Source organism: Erpetoichthys calabaricus, chromosome 5, assembly GCF_900747795.2.
Source record: "Erpetoichthys calabaricus chromosome 5, fErpCal1.3, whole genome shotgun sequence".
NCBI classification, from domain to species: domain Eukaryota; kingdom Metazoa; phylum Chordata; class Cladistia; order Polypteriformes; family Polypteridae; genus Erpetoichthys; species Erpetoichthys calabaricus.
Genome location: NC_041398.2, coordinates 246,645,860 through 246,663,054, shown reverse-complemented (window position 1 = coordinate 246,663,054; position 17,195 = coordinate 246,645,860). Strand labels below are relative to the sequence as shown.

Sequence of the window (17,195 nt, the reverse complement as noted above, 5' to 3'; positions counted from 1 at the left end):
TGCAAAAGAATGATAAAAGTGACATTTTGATGTGATATTTATTATAATGTGTCCCTGACGATGAAATTGAAAAGTAAAACCAGGAGAATGACATTGTGAAGTGTGGATGTGGACATCTTATCAACAGCTAGGGGTCACCTGTGCATTACAGCCATTTGGGGGATTGTCTGCAGAAACAAAAGGGGGGCCGGTCTTCAATGTACCATACTGTACTATATGAAGATGGAGAGTTTCTTCAGGTGTAAACGTGTCGATGCCTTCTAGACACTGTTCTGGACCCCCGGCAAGCATTTAAATGACAGCTGTGCATTTGTGTTAATGTCCCCCTGGGGGATACTGCTTGTGTGTGTGTGTGTGTGTGTGTGTGTGTGTGTGTAAGGGTCGTGCCAAATATAACAAGCGTACTGTTCGATTCAGTAGAAAATAAGTTCACGTCCACCAAATCTACAAGTCTTTGTTTACCTCCCTAATTCCAGGGCGATGCCCTTTTGCCACCATTCAAGAGATTTCTGGATTCCCTTTCCAATATGAACGTGGTGAGCCCACCTCCAGTCACAAATCTAGGTTTGGATCGCCAGCATCATGTAGGAATTTGGAGAAACATCTCATTATCTTGGATGGTATTTAGTGTGTTTACTCACTTAATGATGACAACACATTGCAGAGGTTCAATCCGGAGGGAAGTCAACCCCTTTGAGTGGCCACAATTGCATGGAAATGGTTGGGTAAAATTACAAACGTTCTGCTATCCTAAACTTAACATTACACTGAACGACAGATTTTCCCAAAAGTTTTGCTTCCTTGAAAAGTGCTGGGTGATTTCGATAGCCTGAATCAATCTGAAAACAAGTCACGTTTCAGGTCGTCAGCATCACGTAGAAAGTTGGAGAAACATCTAATTAACGTCGATGGAATTTGGTGTGTTTACTCGCTTAATGATGCCAACACATTGCACAGGTTCAATCGGAGGGAAGTCAACCCCATTGCATGGAAATGGTTGGGTAAAATTTGGTCAGAAAATGTACAAATGTTCTGCTATCCCAAACTTAACATTACAATGGACAACAGATTTTCCCAAAAGTTTTGCATCCTGAAAAGTGCTGGTGATTTTGATAGCCCAAATGAATCTGAAAACAAGTCACATTTCAGTTCGTCAGTATCATGTAGAAATTTGGAGAAACATCTAATTAATGTCGATGGAATTTAGTGTGTTTACTCACTTAATGATGACAACACATTGCAGAGGTTCAGTCGGAGGGAAGTCAACCCCATTGCATGGAAATGGTTGGGTAAAATTAGAAACGTTCTGCTATCCCAAACTTACACAGCATCCAGGGGGTGCCAAGTTTCCCGTCCCCATTGCATTTTGGCAAACAGGAGGGGGCGCGAAATCTTCAGTTGTCCCCGGGCGCTGAAAACCCAAGCTACGCCTCTGATCAGGACGTGTCAGCTATCAAGAAGGTCTGCAGTTTGAGATGGCAGAGTTCAGAGCAACCGTTGGCAACTATCAGAGGTCCAAAGGGTCTCGGGGCATTGCTCTCAAAAAGTATGTTGAGGAGAATGGACTTGAAAATAATACGTCAGACACGGGCAAACTGGACCAGTGGCTGCAAGTCGAAGCTCATCAACAGGGCTAGACGGTCACTTCATGGGATTGCTGAGAAATACCCCAAAATAACGACCGCAATACTGAAGCAGCTTCTCCTTGTCCTGGTCTCGACAAAAAAAAACCAGTACGGCATGAGCTTCCCAAAGCTGCACTGCCATTCAGGATGCGTTTGTATCAAAAGGGCAGAACTTGGACCCTGAGCAATGGGTCATCTGTCACTCTGCTTTCTTCACCTGGGCAGGTTTACATCTGGAGAAATCCAAAGGACGCCATCACCCCACAATGGCTGTTACTGACTTAAACGTGGTTAGGGGGACCCTTCATGGTGTGGGCAGCCTCCTGGTGGGACCACCGGGTCCAATGATTGTTCTGCATGGTCATAAAATGGCCAAGGATTAGGAAGGAGCAGGTGTTCCCTTAAGGTGCAACCTCTTGCCCCTGTGCCTCCATACTCGGTGTGGCTTCACTGAACACCAGGATGAAATCGGATGCCTTCCATGGACTCCCCTGTTTCTCCTTTATGGGGGTCCTGGAGTGCGGTGTGCAGAGCTGATTCTGTGGAGTCTCTTCTGTTTTTTTTTTTTTTTTTAACACTGTGCAGGTTCAGGACTTGGACGACGGCATTCAAGAAGAACTGAAAGCAAAGGGGGTCCTTGATATTAATATCTTTTATATTAAATATTAATTTAAATATATTTAAATATTAAATTAATAATTAATATTGATTTTGTCCTCCTCCTATATAGTTGGGTCCATAAATATTTGGACAGAGACAACTATATTACAGATTATATATATATATATATATATACACACATACATACACAGTATAATTTTATTATTACTACATTTTTTGTTGCAGGATATACAATTAGGTCCATAAATATTTGGACAGAGACAACTCTTTTCTCATTTTGGTTCTGTACATCACCACAATGAATTGTAAATGAAACAACTCCGATGCAGTTGAAGTGCAGACTTTCAGCTTTAATTCAGTGGGGTGAACAAAACGATTGCATAAAAATGTGAGGCAACTAAAGCATTTTGTGAACACAATCCCTTCATTTCAGGGGCTCAAAAGTAATTGGACAATTGACTCAAAGGCTATTTCATGGGCAGGTGTGGTCAAGTCCGTCGTTATGTCCTTATCAATTAAGCAGATAAAAGGCCTGGAGTTGATTTGAGGTGTGGTGCTTGCATGTGGAAGATTTTGCTGTGAACAGACAACATGCGGTCAAAGGAGCTCTCCATGCAGGTGAAAGAAGCCATCAGAAAAAACCCATCTGAGAAATTGCTCCAATATTACGAGTGGCAAAATCTACAGTTTGGTCCATCCTGAGAAAGAAAGCAAGCACTGGTGAACTGAGCAACACAAAAAGACCTGGACGTCCACGGAAGACAACAGTGGTGGATGATCGCAGAATCATTTCCATGGTGAAGAGAAACCCCTTCACAACAGCCAACCAAGTGAACAACACTCTCCAGGGGGTAGGCGGGCGTATCGATATCCAAGTCTACCATAAAGAGAAGACTGCATGAAAGTAAATCCAGAGGGTGCACTGCAAGGTGCAAGCCACTCATAAGCCTCAAGAATAGAAAGGCTAGATTGGACTTTGCTAAAGAACATCTAAAAAAGCCAGCACCGTTCTGGAAAAACATTCTTTGGACAGATGAAACCAAGATCAACTTCTACCAGAATGATGGCAAGAACAAAGTATGGAGAAGGCGTGGAACAGCTCATTATCCAAAGCAGAGCACATCATCTGTAAAACACGGTGGAGGGAGGCAGTGTGATGGCTGCCAGTGGCACTGGGACACTCGTGTTTATTGATGATGTGACACAGGACAGAAGCAGCCGAATGAATTCTGAGGTGTTCAGAGACATACTGTCTGCTCAAATCCAGCTAAATACAGCAGTCAAATTGATTCATGATACAGATGGACAATGACCCAAAACATACAGCCAAAGCAACACAGGAGTTTATTAAAGCAAAGAAGTGGAAAATTCTTGAATGGCCAAGTCAGTCACCTGATCTTAACCCAACTGAGCAGGCATTTCACTTGTTGAAGACTAAACTTCTGACAGAAAGGCCCACAAACAAACAGCAACTGAAAGTAAAGGCCTGGCAGAGCATTAAAAAGGAGGAAACCCAACATCTGGTGATGTCCAGGAGTTCAAGACTTCAGGCTGTCATTGCTGTCCAGCAAAGGGTTTTCAACCAAGTATTAGAAATGAACATTTGATTTCCAGTTATTTAATTTGTCCAATTACTTTTGAGCCCCTGATATGAAGGGATTGTGTTCAACAAATGCTTTAGTTGCCTCACATGTTTCTGCAATCGTTTTGTTCACCCCACTGAATTAAAGCTGAAAGTCTGCACTTCAACTGCCTCTGAGTTGTTTCATTTCAAATTCATTGTGGTAATGTACAGAACCAAAATTAGAAAAAAGTGGTCTCTGTCCAAATATTTATGGACCTAACTGTATGTATACAGAAAAAGATGAAGAGAAGAGTAAATTGTGGCTGATGAAATGACCGACTCCTCAACTCCCAGGGCCCCATTTCAGCCTCTGATCGTCACTTATTGGTGTCCTGGATGTTCTCGTTGGGTTTGCACCTTCAGTTGATGCAGGTGACCACGCCGGGGCTGACCCTGCAGATCAATACACATGAACACACGCGCAGGGCTTCTCCACATGTTGCTTAAAGTTGTGTTCCTCCTGTACATAAAAATTCCACCCCTGCACGTTTTCAATATTTCATGCCCTCACCTGCCATTTCCTCGCACTGAACATTGAACAAGAGTCCGAGGTAAGTGGCCTCGTGTCCCACAGATGGATAAATGGGCCGGTGAGATCCAATACCGTCGAGCGTTTGTTGGCATATCCAGTGCGCCTGTTACTGTTGGTACGACCCTTATAACAAACCCACCATGTTGGTCATGTGGTCCTGTTAATGTCTGACTTGTCTGTCATCTCTGTCCTACTGATCAGACCCTCCAGGTTACCCATCGCTCCGAGGCCAGCTTCAGTGCACAGCACGGCATCCAGCACCGACTCCCAGGACAGTGAGGAGAATTACGTGGCCATGATCAGTAGTCAGTCGGCGGACGAGCCAGTATGTAACCCAACTTCTGTAACTTTGGTTTTATTTCTCTCCCAAGTCGATTCTATTCTTTTTCCAAACCAAGCATATTTTTTCCTTGGCACTGCTGCTACATTAGGCTGGTAGGACATTACAAAAGCGTTTAACTGACCCGTGTTCATTCCAGACGACCGCTAGGATTGACAGTCTGTGAAAATCATAATGCAGGCGTAACTCAAGTGCAGGGCTACCCTGAAACTCCTAAACGGGGCTTGTGGTGTGCACAAAAGGGAGAGGGGAAAACATGAAACCCCTGGTCCTGGATATATTAAACATTTATTAATCTTAAAAGTCGGATGACGTTCAACGAGATATGCCAAGAAGACAAATCTGCAAGGAGAAAACGCCCGTCTGTGATTCAGAAATTGAACTGTCAAAAAAAATTCATATATATATATATAAACGTCTCCGCGTGGAAGTGAGAGGTGGAGTCTCGGGGTAAGGGCTCCGCCTCCGAGGAAACGGGAACTCAGTTAGCCGCTAATAACACAAGCGAGGCGAGTATGTGGGCAAAATGAATCCTCAGAAGAAAGACAAATTCATTTAGCTGATGACATCACCCAAACGGGTATCCCTTTTACTTTTGCACAAACGATGCGAGCACGTCGGCAAAACGAAACCTCGGAAGTTAGACAAAGTTGCTAATAACACAAGCGGGGCCAGTATGTCGGCAAAATGAATCCTCTGAAGAAAGTCAAAGTCGCTTAGCCGCTAACATCGGCAAAACGAATCCTCCTAGGAGAGAGACGCCCAGAGGAGTTCCTTTCAATTACCTAACATCTCTACATTTCAATTTTATTTTTCCCCAGATGATTTCAATAATTTCTATTTAAAGCATGGCCTTACACAGCTAGTATAAAAATAAAAGTCTTAAGCCCATAAACCAAAAATCAAACAAAAAATAAAAAATGGTCTGATTTCACAAATCCCAAAGATTAAAAGCACAGTGGAAGGAAAGACAAGCAACCAGCGGTTTTACGCTAATGCCAGCTTACAGCCTGCTAGTCCTTTTATTTCTTTCCCTTTTGTCCCATGGATGAATATTTTTCCCAAAAAACTCAGTTTTATGAAGAGCACACAAAGCAAAGGTTTCACACACAGATCAACATAAAATATTTATTTATGACAAATGTCCCATGAGCCTCTACAGGACGTCAATTCACATAACCCAAAAAATCGATCAAAAAAATCAGAGCCCGACTTATACGCCCGTTCAAAAATACGACACTTAATTATTTTTTTCCATCTTTTTGCCTCCTCTAATCTCCCACCAGTTTCTCAGACACATCGAATTTTGTCACAGCAACACCATTACCAATTTCTTTCGTGACTTCAACGACTTTTAATTTAAAAGCAACTTCATATTTCCTTCTGATGGACGCTCCATCGTAGATAAGGGATGCTCTTACGATGAAGGTGTGAGATACAAAAAACACAAAACAGTGTAAACGTCGCTTCGGAATAGTGCGGGTATCACCGTGTGGTCACACAGGGACAATACACAGAAAATAAAGGCCGTGTGCTCCGTGGTTACTCTCTCAGGTGAGTGTTAGCATGTTGTAATCTCTTGGACCAACAGCGGGAGTTTACCACATTCAATTAATACGACCGACATTATAAAATACCGGAAATTATACAGTAACGTCAAGATGCGACTTCTCCGCGGGAGAATTTAAATGCGAGTATATACGGTTCTTATTACATCACTTTCTGGAAAAAACGTCTTGAAGTCGTCAAGGGTCTGGTAATCCATAATGTCCACTGGCACACCACGTCAGTCGATGACGTCCAGCAGTCACCCACGGATTGATGTTTGTGTTGTCCTCCCAGGCGTGTCCGCTAGGGGGGCCAGTCAGCTGGTGCAGGTACCCATTTTTCGTTTTTTGATCTCCAGATGACTTGCATCAAAAGTGGAGTTTGATAAGTTAAGAGTCCGATTCAGCGATAAAACTAAAAAAAATAAATACGCACAGGGTATTTTGCTTTGTGCGTTCCCTTTGCTCTCTCGCCCAACGTCGATGGCATTCTCATTTTACGCTCCTTACGCACACGCGGGGATCCGACGTCAGGTCGGCGAGTCTTAACAGTCCTCCTGGCAAAGAGGGTCCTCCTTATATATCATCGAAAAGTTCATTTATTTTAGTGATTCAATTCAAAGAGTGAAACTCCTGTGTTATACAGATTCACTACACAGAGCGATCTATTTCAAGCGTTTATTTCTTTTCATTATACAGTAATCCCTCGCTTTATCGCACTTTGACTTTTGCGACTTCACTATATCGCGGATTTTATATGTAAGCATATCTAAATCTATAACGCGGGTTTCTGCGGACTACGGGTCTTTTTATTTCTGGTACACGCTTCCTCAGTTGGTTTGCCCAGTTGATTTCATTCAAGGGATGCTACTGGCAGATGGCTGAGAAGCTACCCAATCAGAGCACGCGGTTAAGTTCCTGTGTGCTGATTGGCTCGGCGGCGGTGCGCCGAATTTGATTCCGCTGCGTTAACCAGGAAGTCTCGTCTCTCTCATTCAGCATCAACGTGTTTCGCTGTGTAAAGAGTTAACTTTTGTGGTCATCTTTGTGCGTAGTCAAGCCCTTCATTATGGCTCCAAAACGATCTGCTCCTGCTCCTGCTTCAGGGGCCGTGCCCAAGCGCCAACAGAAGATGCTAACGATTGCCGAAAAGGTAAACGTTTTGGATGTTTCGAAGGAAGGGAACAGCTACGCCGCTGTAGGACGCCATTACGGCATCAAAGAGTCCACGATTCTTTTTATTTAGAAAGGAGGAAAAGAATATAAGATCTACGGCCGCAGTGTCCTTTAATCAGGGCGCAAAACAAGTTGCAAGTGGACGTGATAAGGCGGTGGTCCGGACGGAATCTGCTTTAGGGATTTGGATTGAAGAACAACGGCAATGCTACACAGTCGCCTGAAGAGACTCCTTTAGAAGAGCTGTAACGCTCTCCTTTGTTGTGCAGTAAAATGAAACTCATCGTTATCGGACAAGTCGTCGTGTCATTAACTGTAATTCATTTTCTACGTACAGTACTTATTACATGTACGTACGTTTAGTGTCACTGTACACACATTTTACTGTATACAATTTTTCTTGCATTGTACGTATTTATTGCTGGTGGCCTGTCTATCATAATGGCTGTAACATATGTGATATCTTATAATATTTAGGTTTTACTGTATATAAACAGTGTGTTTACATACATAATTTTAACGAATCTTACCTAATATCTAAGAGAATACAAAGGGTATAGATAGATAGATAGATAGAAAGGCACTATATAACATATAGATAGATAGATAGATAGATAGAAAGGCACTATATAACATATAGATAGATAGATAGATAGATAGATAGATAGATAGATACTTTATTAATCCCAAGGGGAAATTCACACTTCACAGTGGTTTATGCTGTATAACTCTGTGGGAAATGTTTATAAGAGTGTGGGAAATGTTTATAAGGGCTTACAATATATAAAAATAACCATATGAACAGATGGTTTTTATTTCACGGATTTTTACTTTTGATTTCTGAAACGTAACCCCCGCGATAGGTGAGGGATGACTGTCCTGAAGTTTGGGATTTAATTAATGTATATAATATAATATAAAGTGTGCACACGTTTATTATACACCCTGACTGTCCACAGTCTGGCTACTATCGTTAATGAATGTGTCTGACGTATTTAGTCTTGCTGATCGGACATAAAACCGCAGTGAAAACACACAAGGTGAGGCAGACAGTACCATGGCGCCTTTAAGGGGGCGCATGTGAGCCCAACTCGTTGCTGCTGTTCTGTAGGCCATAATCAGCAAAATGAAAAGAAATAAATGCTCTGTGTGTCATGAATCTTTATAACATGGGAGTTTCACTCTTTGAATTGAATTACTAAAATAAATGAACTTTTCGATGAAATTGGAATTCATTGAGATGCACCTGTATCTACAGATAATGGAAATGTTACATAACATTAGCATAAGACGTCACGTTAAAAATACTAAATGGATCGATAAATATGGGGACAGATCCTGTGTCTTGCAGAACATTAGGACGACTTTTGCACACCGCTGTATGACTGGAGCCTTTTCACCAGGCGGGTGGGATGGACTGGTGTGGTTCACGATCTTCAGTGTCGTTTTGTTCCCCTCTCCTACGAGGTTTACGATGACAAAGCATACAGGTGGCAGTCAGGGTTGTCCCACCCCCCCCATTTCCTTTCCACCCCTCCACTCCATTACTGTCTGTACATTTCCTTTCTCCTCTTCCTCTCATTTTCCACAGGTATCCATCCTCACTCTTCCCCTGTTGCGGTTTCCATGTGGCACCCGGATGCCCGTCCACCTGTTTTCTCTTTTTCGGATTTAACCTTTGTTTTCCTTCCAGCTTGCCCCCCTTTTGTGTTTGTCATCATCTGACCCCTGACTCTTCCCTCTTGTCCCTCTCTTTCTCTCTTTTTCTTTTCTTTTTTTTGCTCTGTAGAGAAGAGTCCTTCTACTGTACTGTCCCCATCACCCCTGTTTTGAGGGAGGTGTCAAGTTGGGCGATGACAGAGGAGGTGAGGTGACTCGAGACTTGGATTACAGCTATATGGGGAACAAGGGGGGGCCTGGGGATAAAGGGGTCCATAAATGAACAGGCCAGTGTGTGATTGTGTTGTAATTAATGCCAGCAGATGGCACAAAATGTTTTAGTACTTGTAAGACTTTGCGTCAAGTGTAGCCTCTCCAGTCTTTGTTGTGACCATTAGAGGAACACAAAGTTGACAAACGAGAGGAGGCCATTCAGCCCATCGAGCTAAGCTGGGCCAACATGTAGTCACTGAATACAGGAAAGCCATACAGCACATTGGGCTTTGTGAGTGATGGATGCCATCTTTAATGTCACCACCAGGGGGAGACATGCGAGCCACATGTACATATTATAGGGCCTTTTAGAGCCACCGCTGCGCTACACAACACGACACAATTTTCAGTCTGGGAGCTTGTCAAGTATGATGGCTGAAGTTGGTGAGCTGCTTCTGAGAGTACCAGACAGGGACTTGCAGTCAGGGGAGGCCTCACCTGTCCTCATGAAAAGTAAAAAATAAAAAAAAAAAACTAATAATGATAAGATAAAATAAATATGTCCGCTGTCTCTGTGCTATAAATTTGTTTTCTGTATGATTCCAATCATTTTGATCATCTTTAGAGTCAAAGTCACTGAATTGGCGCATTTCCTGTTCAAGTACAGTGGAGAAACGTGAGATGCGGCAGCAACGAGTCTCACCTACTCCTCAGACTGCGCTCTCCTCACTTCATGGGGTTGATGCCCATAATTGGTGCGTGCCTGCTGCCGTCACTCTGCATGTCACCAATATAATGTGTGCAGACACGTTTATTATACACCCCGACTGTCCACAGTCTGGCTATTATCGTTAATGACTGACGTATTTAGTCTTGCTGATTGGACATAAAACCGCAGTGAAAAGGAACAGGGTGAGGCAGACAGTACCGTGGTGCCCTGAAGGGGGCGCATGTGAGCCCAACTCGTTGCTGTTCTTCTACACAGAGGCACCGATAAGTTAGCGACATCAGAAAGTCAAGTGCACCGCAGCGGGCCGCTTATTTTTATTTTTAATTTAAAACAAGTTCACCGACGTCTAACCTCGCAGTTGTTGGAATGGCAGACGCACGTCAGGCGCTCCCAGCTCTTAAAACAACAACAACAACATTTATTTCTAGAGCACATCTTCATACAAATAACATAGCTCAAAGTGCTTTACATGATGAAGAAAGAGAAAAACGACAAGCAGAACACGCAGCTTGCCAGCAGATGATCCGAGCACTTCTCCTTAGTGTGCGTTCAGCCCTCACCCCCTCCTCCTCCTCCTCCTCCTCCTCCTCCTGAATGCTAGCGGCAGAGACGCAAAATGGCAAAAGGAAGGCTGCTGTACAGGCTTTTAAGTGATTGGCACAAAGCGAGATGAGCAGAACACACAGCTGGCCAGCAGCAGCCGAACCGATGGCATCTGTTTAGTGTGCGTTCAGACCCCCAATTAACAACACGAGCAGCGTTAGAAGTCTCGCGAGAAAGAGATTTAACCACACCTGGGGCAGGAAAAAAAGGACAAATATTGTTTTTACAAAAGTTTTGAAGTAAAAATGAAAATAATGCATACAGGTGCTGGTCATAAAATTAGAATATCATGACAAAGTTGATTTATTTCAGTAATTCCATTCAAAAAGTGAAACTTGCATATTAGATTCATTCATTACACACAGACTGACGTATTTCAAATGTTTATATATGTAAATATATGTATGTATTTATTAAATAAATGGTGCGATGAGACGTGATCTTTTGAAGAGAGAGACCGCGAGACGGTCAAGTCACGTCATACTTACAACCTTTGGAAGCAAGTCACCGTTGTACACATGCAGAGCAGGTTAGAGATAATGGAAGTCAGAAAATTCAAAAGTCTCAAAAAAAATAAAATGAGAGTAAAGATTGTATGAGCGCAAACAAACGGAAAATATTACTCGGTGAAATTACAGAACAGCGAAACAGTGTAAGAGGATGTCTGGGGGAGAAGAGAGACAAGGCAGTGAGACAAAAGGACGGGTGCTGTACAGACTTTTAAACGTTCGAAGCGCCGCACGGCAGCAGCAGCTGATCGGGCAAAGAGGAGGTAAAAACAAACCAACTGTTATTTGTGTCCCGTTGTCTCACCGTATAAGTGGGGGTCTCGGAGGAGCGGCCGCATCTCCTTGGGGTGCGTTCAGCCTCCCTCTTCACAACAGCGTGTAGTGCTGGCGGGGTATGAGGGGTGGGCGAACGAACCGAGCAGGGCGCAAAGCCAATAAGAAATATATTCAGTGGCACCACACTGATTTTTCATTTTTATTCTCTGTTTCCATGCGTTACACACGAGTGTTCTCGTAGTTTGTCCTGCAGTCCCACAGGCAGTTTATGTCATGTAGGTGGCTTTGTCTACAGAGTGCCCACTGTGACTTAAGTCGTATTTATCAGTCATGGTATTAATACGACTAAATAACAGAAATAGACAAGAACGTGTTTGCCGCGTTTATCAAGTCATTGCTGTCACATGTACAGACGTGAGTCGCTGTCTTCAGGCCTCATTCACACCCAAAAAGCTTTTTCCACATTTTTTTTTTTTATGTAACAGCTTGACTCTAAAATGGCTTAACACGACACGGCACACCACCAGAAATCCAGTATAACAGCAGCGGCAAATGTTTCTGTTTGTTAAATTTTATAAAAAAAAAAAATAAAAAAAAAAACAAAACGGCTTAACCTAAAAGTGCAAGTAAAAGTTTGTCTCCTCTTAATATGATATTGGGCCCCAATTGTCTTTACCCTATTGGATTTGGGTGTTCAGAAGCTGTGAACAACGAGAATTGGGGTGGGATGGTGCCAGGTGGGTTTGGGCACTCAGGGGGAAAAAAAAAAAGGAAAAAATATGCTTGGTGGTTCTTTATGCTGAGATGTGCAAATATCTGAATGAAATCCTGCGAGTGTTAATCTTAAATCAATGGAGTGTGTCACTGGGGGGTAACAGTCATAAAGGTGGCATCAGGGTTAATGGTAATTACTGTCTTAATTTGGAATGGCGATAATGAATGGCACCATTGGGAGCAACAGTCAAAATGGCATCAGTTACTAGATAGATAGATAGATCGATACTTTATTAATCCCAACAGGAAATTCACATACTCCATGAGATTAATAAAGTATCTATCTATCTATCTATCTATCTATCTATCTATCTATCTATCTATCTATCTATCTATCTATCTATCTATCTATCTATCTATTATATAGTGCCTTTCATCTATCTATCTATCTATCTATCTATCTATCTATCTATCTATCTATCTATCTATTATATAGCACCTTTCATCTATCTATCTATCTATCTATCTATCTATCTATCTATTATATAGTGCCTTTCATCTATCTATCTATCTATCTATCTATCTATCTATCTATCTATCTATCTATCTATCTATCTATCTATTATATAGCACCTTTCATCTATCTATCTATCTATCTATCTATTATATAGTGCCTTTCATCTATCTATCTATCTATCTATTATATAGCGCCTTTCATCTATCTATCTATCTATTATATAGCACCTTTCATCTATCTATCTATCTATCTATCTATCTATCTATCTATCTATCTATCTATCTATCTATCTATTATATAGTGCCTTTCATCTATCTATCTATCTATCTATCTATCTATCTATCTATCTATCTATCTATCTATCTATCTATCTATCTATCTATCTATCTATCTATTATATAGCACCTTTCATCTATCTATCTATCTATCTATCTATCTATCTATCTATCTATCTATCTATCTATCTATCTATCTCTATCTATCTATTATATAGTGCCTTTCATCTATCTATCTATCTATCTATCTATCTATCTATCTATCTATTATATAGCACCTTTCATCTATCTATCTATCTATCTATCTCTATCTATCTAGTTAGATTAATGATAATTAATGGCATCATTGGGATGAAGTTAGGCAGGCAGTGGGGTGCAGTGGTTAAGGCTTTGGACTTCAAACCCTGAGGTTGTAGGTTCAAATCCCACCACTGACACTGTGTGACCCTGAGCAAGTCGCTTCACCCACCTGAGCTCCAATTGGAAAAGCAAAAAGAAATATAAGCAATTGTATCTCAAATGTTAGATAAAAGATAAATAAATGTATTGATAATTAACATTGTCGATTGGACTAACGATTGTTAATGACATCATTCGGATCACTGATCATACATCCATCAACTGGATTAATAATCATTAATGACATAATTTTGATTAATGATCATTGATGACAATTTAGGTCACTGATCCATTAACTGGATTAATAATCAATAATGTTAGTTTGGATTAACAGTCATTACAGGCACCATTTGGACCATTTTAATAGCATCATTTGGATTACTGATAATTTATCTAACTGGATTAATAATCGTTAATGACACCATTTTGATTAACAATCGATGACATAATTTGGTTCACTGATCATAATCCATTAATTGGGTTAATAATACAGTAATGTTAGTTTGGGTTAACAATCATTAATGGTGCCATCTGAATCACTGATCTATTAACTAATTAAGAATGCTAATTTGGATTAACATTAACGATTGTTAATAGTCCCATTTGTATTACTGATCTATTAACTGGATTAATAATCAATAATGTTAGCTTGGATTAACAGTCATTAATGGTGCCATTTGGATTAACTATTTTAATAGCATCACAATTTTGATTAACAATCGTTAATAATTTGATTCACTGGTCATAATACACTAATTGGATTATTAATAATTGCTCATTTGGGTTAACAATCATTAATGGTGCCATCTGAATCACTGATCTATTAACTAATTAAGAATGCTAATTTGGATTAACATTAACGATTGTTAATAGTCCCATTTGGATCACCAATTCATTAACTGGATTAATAATCAATAATGTTAATTTGGGTTAACAGTCATTAATGGCACCATTTGGACTATTTTAATAGCACCATTTGGATTACTGATAATTTATCCATTAACTGGATTAATAATCGTTAATGACACCATTTTGATTAACAATCGTTGATGACATAATTTGGTTCACTGATCATAATCCATTAATTGGATTAATAATATAGTAGTGCTAGTTTGGGTTAACAGTCGTTAATGGCGCCATTCAGACTGATGGTTGTTAGTGGTGTGCTTTGGTGTAGTCTTACTGGCACACGTACGTTACGTACCCGAGTGTGTGATCTCAGCTCTTGAGTGTTTTTCGGCTGCATGTTCCTTCCAGTACACCTTTTGCTGTCGTCGACCAAACGCATTTTTCCAACTGTCCTAAACCGGCAGGTTCTCCCTAAAATGCACTAACTGTGGCTTGTTTCAATTCACAGAACATAAAACTTGCCCCGCAGCTGAATGCTGACGGTGGCAGCAGTCCAATGGTAAAACCCAAAGGTGATAAGCAGGTGGAATATTTGGACCTGGACCTGGACCAAGGGAAGTCGACTCCACCTAGAAAGGTAAAGTTATCAGTTATCTGTGCGGGTTTACTGTCTAGTGGCTCCGTGCCCGCCGTGGGTGGACTCTGCCCTCCCTAACTTCAGTACACATCCTGGTACAACACTTAACTCGGACCAGGACCACAGGGCACTACTGAAGCTGGTCAGAGTGTTACTGGCACACTGCCCCCTTCTGTCCAGCTCATGTATAACGCACTCTGTCTTAGAAAGGCCTGGTGGATTATTAAAGACCTCCGGTGTCCCGCTGAAGACCACAGACACTCACTCACCAGTAGATTTCGGCTCAGTTTTTATTCTCGGACCATAAAGCTACTGATGTGCCACTCGTACTGACCGCTGTGTGACCGGACCTGATGTTTAAGTGCCTGTTGCTTACATTACTCCGCTATCACAAGTCTACGGGAGGCGTAATGCAGTGCCATTCTGTGTCGGCACTACGGCGTTTTTGTTTAAAAAATACAGACCTCGGTCTCCGCTTTGCCCTGGCATTTTTGTTAACCCTTAAACCGCCACATACTTGGGGGGTTAATGCACCCCATGGACGCCAAATACCTTTTTGCTGCACTTTTTAAGTAAACCTCACAATTCACCAAGAAAAAGTGAAATTGTAAGGGAACACACGTATGTTATTCATGCAAAGAGCATCACAATTACTGTGACGCTGATCATTGCACACACTACCAATGAACTGTAAAAACTATCGCAACAATCTATTATTATATGGACAAGGGGCAACTGACGCCATCAATGACATTCAGTAAATCACCGACTGTGCCAACTGCGCGTGAACTGGCAAACACACAGAGGCCAACGCTGACACCTGCAGGCCAGTCTAGTGCAGCGGCTCAATCCCAGAGACAGCGATGCTGACTCACTAGGGGGCGCCAGTGGTCGTGAGCTGGCTGTGCGGCACGGACTGATCAGCTCCGGCGTGCTGGCAAATTGCATTGGTTTAAGGGTTAAACTACCCAAGAGTCTTGGGTTTGATTGGGTACAAATATCAACCGAATGAAAACTGAGCGATTCATCTGCAGGTTTGCGTCAGTTAGAGAATCGAATGAACGAGAATCGTGCGGCGTGTTGACAGATAAGGATTCAGTTCGAGAAACCAGCGAAAGGGAGTTGTGCGGCTCGTTTTGTGGATAATAATTCGGTGCCAGTGAACAAATAATCATGTGGCTTGATAGTGGACGACGATTCGGTTCAAGAATCGTGCGGATCGTTTGTGGGTAACATTTCAGCTTAAAATGTCAGTACGTTATTTGTTAACGGAGACTGGCACACGGCCAACGGATTACTTAAAAGCCGCGGACCCGCTACACCACAATCCCACTAATTCTAATTAGTTGAATTTGTTCAATTACATTTTTTTGTGATCTTAAAAAATTGTTTTATTTATTTGGACTTAACCCTTTAATTAAAAAAAATAAATTATTGGCTATTTCGCAAATTGGAATTTGACTGGGAAAACCAGGATTCAGCACGGGCATCGAGAATCGAAAACGTTTGGGGACCACTGGTGCCAGCCGTTATATTAGCGCGTATATTTTATTGCGGGTAAAGATCTTCAGCATTCTGAGTCTCCCGATCAGACTGAAGTTGACCCGTAATGACAAGTCCGGTGAGGACGTGACGAGTGTTTTGTCTCTCTTTGCAGAAGAAGAGCAGCGGCACGGGCAGCACCGCGTCAGACGAGCGAGTGGATTACGTTGTGGTGGACCAACACAAAACGGAGGCCCTGAGAAACACCCGGAAGGCCTGGAACGACGGCAGGCAGTCGACAGACACAGAGACGCCGTCCAAAGGAGCCAAGTGACGGCCGCCGTCGAAAAAAAAGTTGAGAGACTCGCCGGGGCAGGCGAGGGAGTGGATTTCCGCGGACCAATTTGGAGCAGGCGACGCTCAGGTGAACGATGGATGTTACGTGACCAGCCATGCAAGGATTCCTCCGCAGAGAAGGCAGACGTGATGAAGACCGAGAAGGCGACACAGGGGACACCGAGCCGGCCCGTGAAGGCTCGACCGTCTCCGATTTTAAAAAACTTGCGTTAAGGGGGGAGGGGGGGGCGGCTGTGGAAAGAATCATCGTATGTTTTAGATTTTGATTTGGGGGGGGGGGGGGGGTTGTGGATTAAACTAAAAACTCATTCGTTTTCAACGCTTTAAATGATTTTTCGTTTTAGACCGCGCTGGACCAGGCGACCAGCGGATTTTATTTTGTGTGTGTGTGCGTGCGGACGGTGCGCTGGTAAGTCAAACTGCATGGACGCCTTACTGATACACTTAAAAGTTTACACTTTTAGGACTTTTGTATTTACAAAGCAAGAAAATAAATGAATAATCAATCAA

At 42.1% G+C, this 17,195-nt stretch overlaps 1 protein-coding gene across 6 annotated transcripts in view; it reads left to right on the top strand.

Annotated features, from left to right (window-relative positions):
• gab1 (GRB2-associated binding protein 1) overlaps positions 1-16,832 on the top strand; it is a 166,469-nt gene extending 149,637 nt beyond the window's left edge. For 2 of the 6 annotated variants that reach the window (XM_051928157.1, XM_051928158.1), the window contains exons 10-12: positions 4,604-4,727; positions 14,718-14,846; positions 16,504-16,832. In XM_051928157.1, the coding sequence (XP_051784117.1) occupies positions 4,604-4,727; positions 14,718-14,846; positions 16,504-16,662 (412 nt within the window). In that variant the 3' untranslated portion in view covers positions 16,663-16,832. The remainder of the gene's footprint in view (positions 1-4,603; positions 4,728-14,717; positions 14,847-16,503) is intronic. The other 4 variants (XM_028802733.2, XM_051928156.1, XM_051928154.1 and 1 more) reach the window with 3 other exon arrangements.
• Positions 16,833-17,195: the final 363 nt, after the last annotated feature.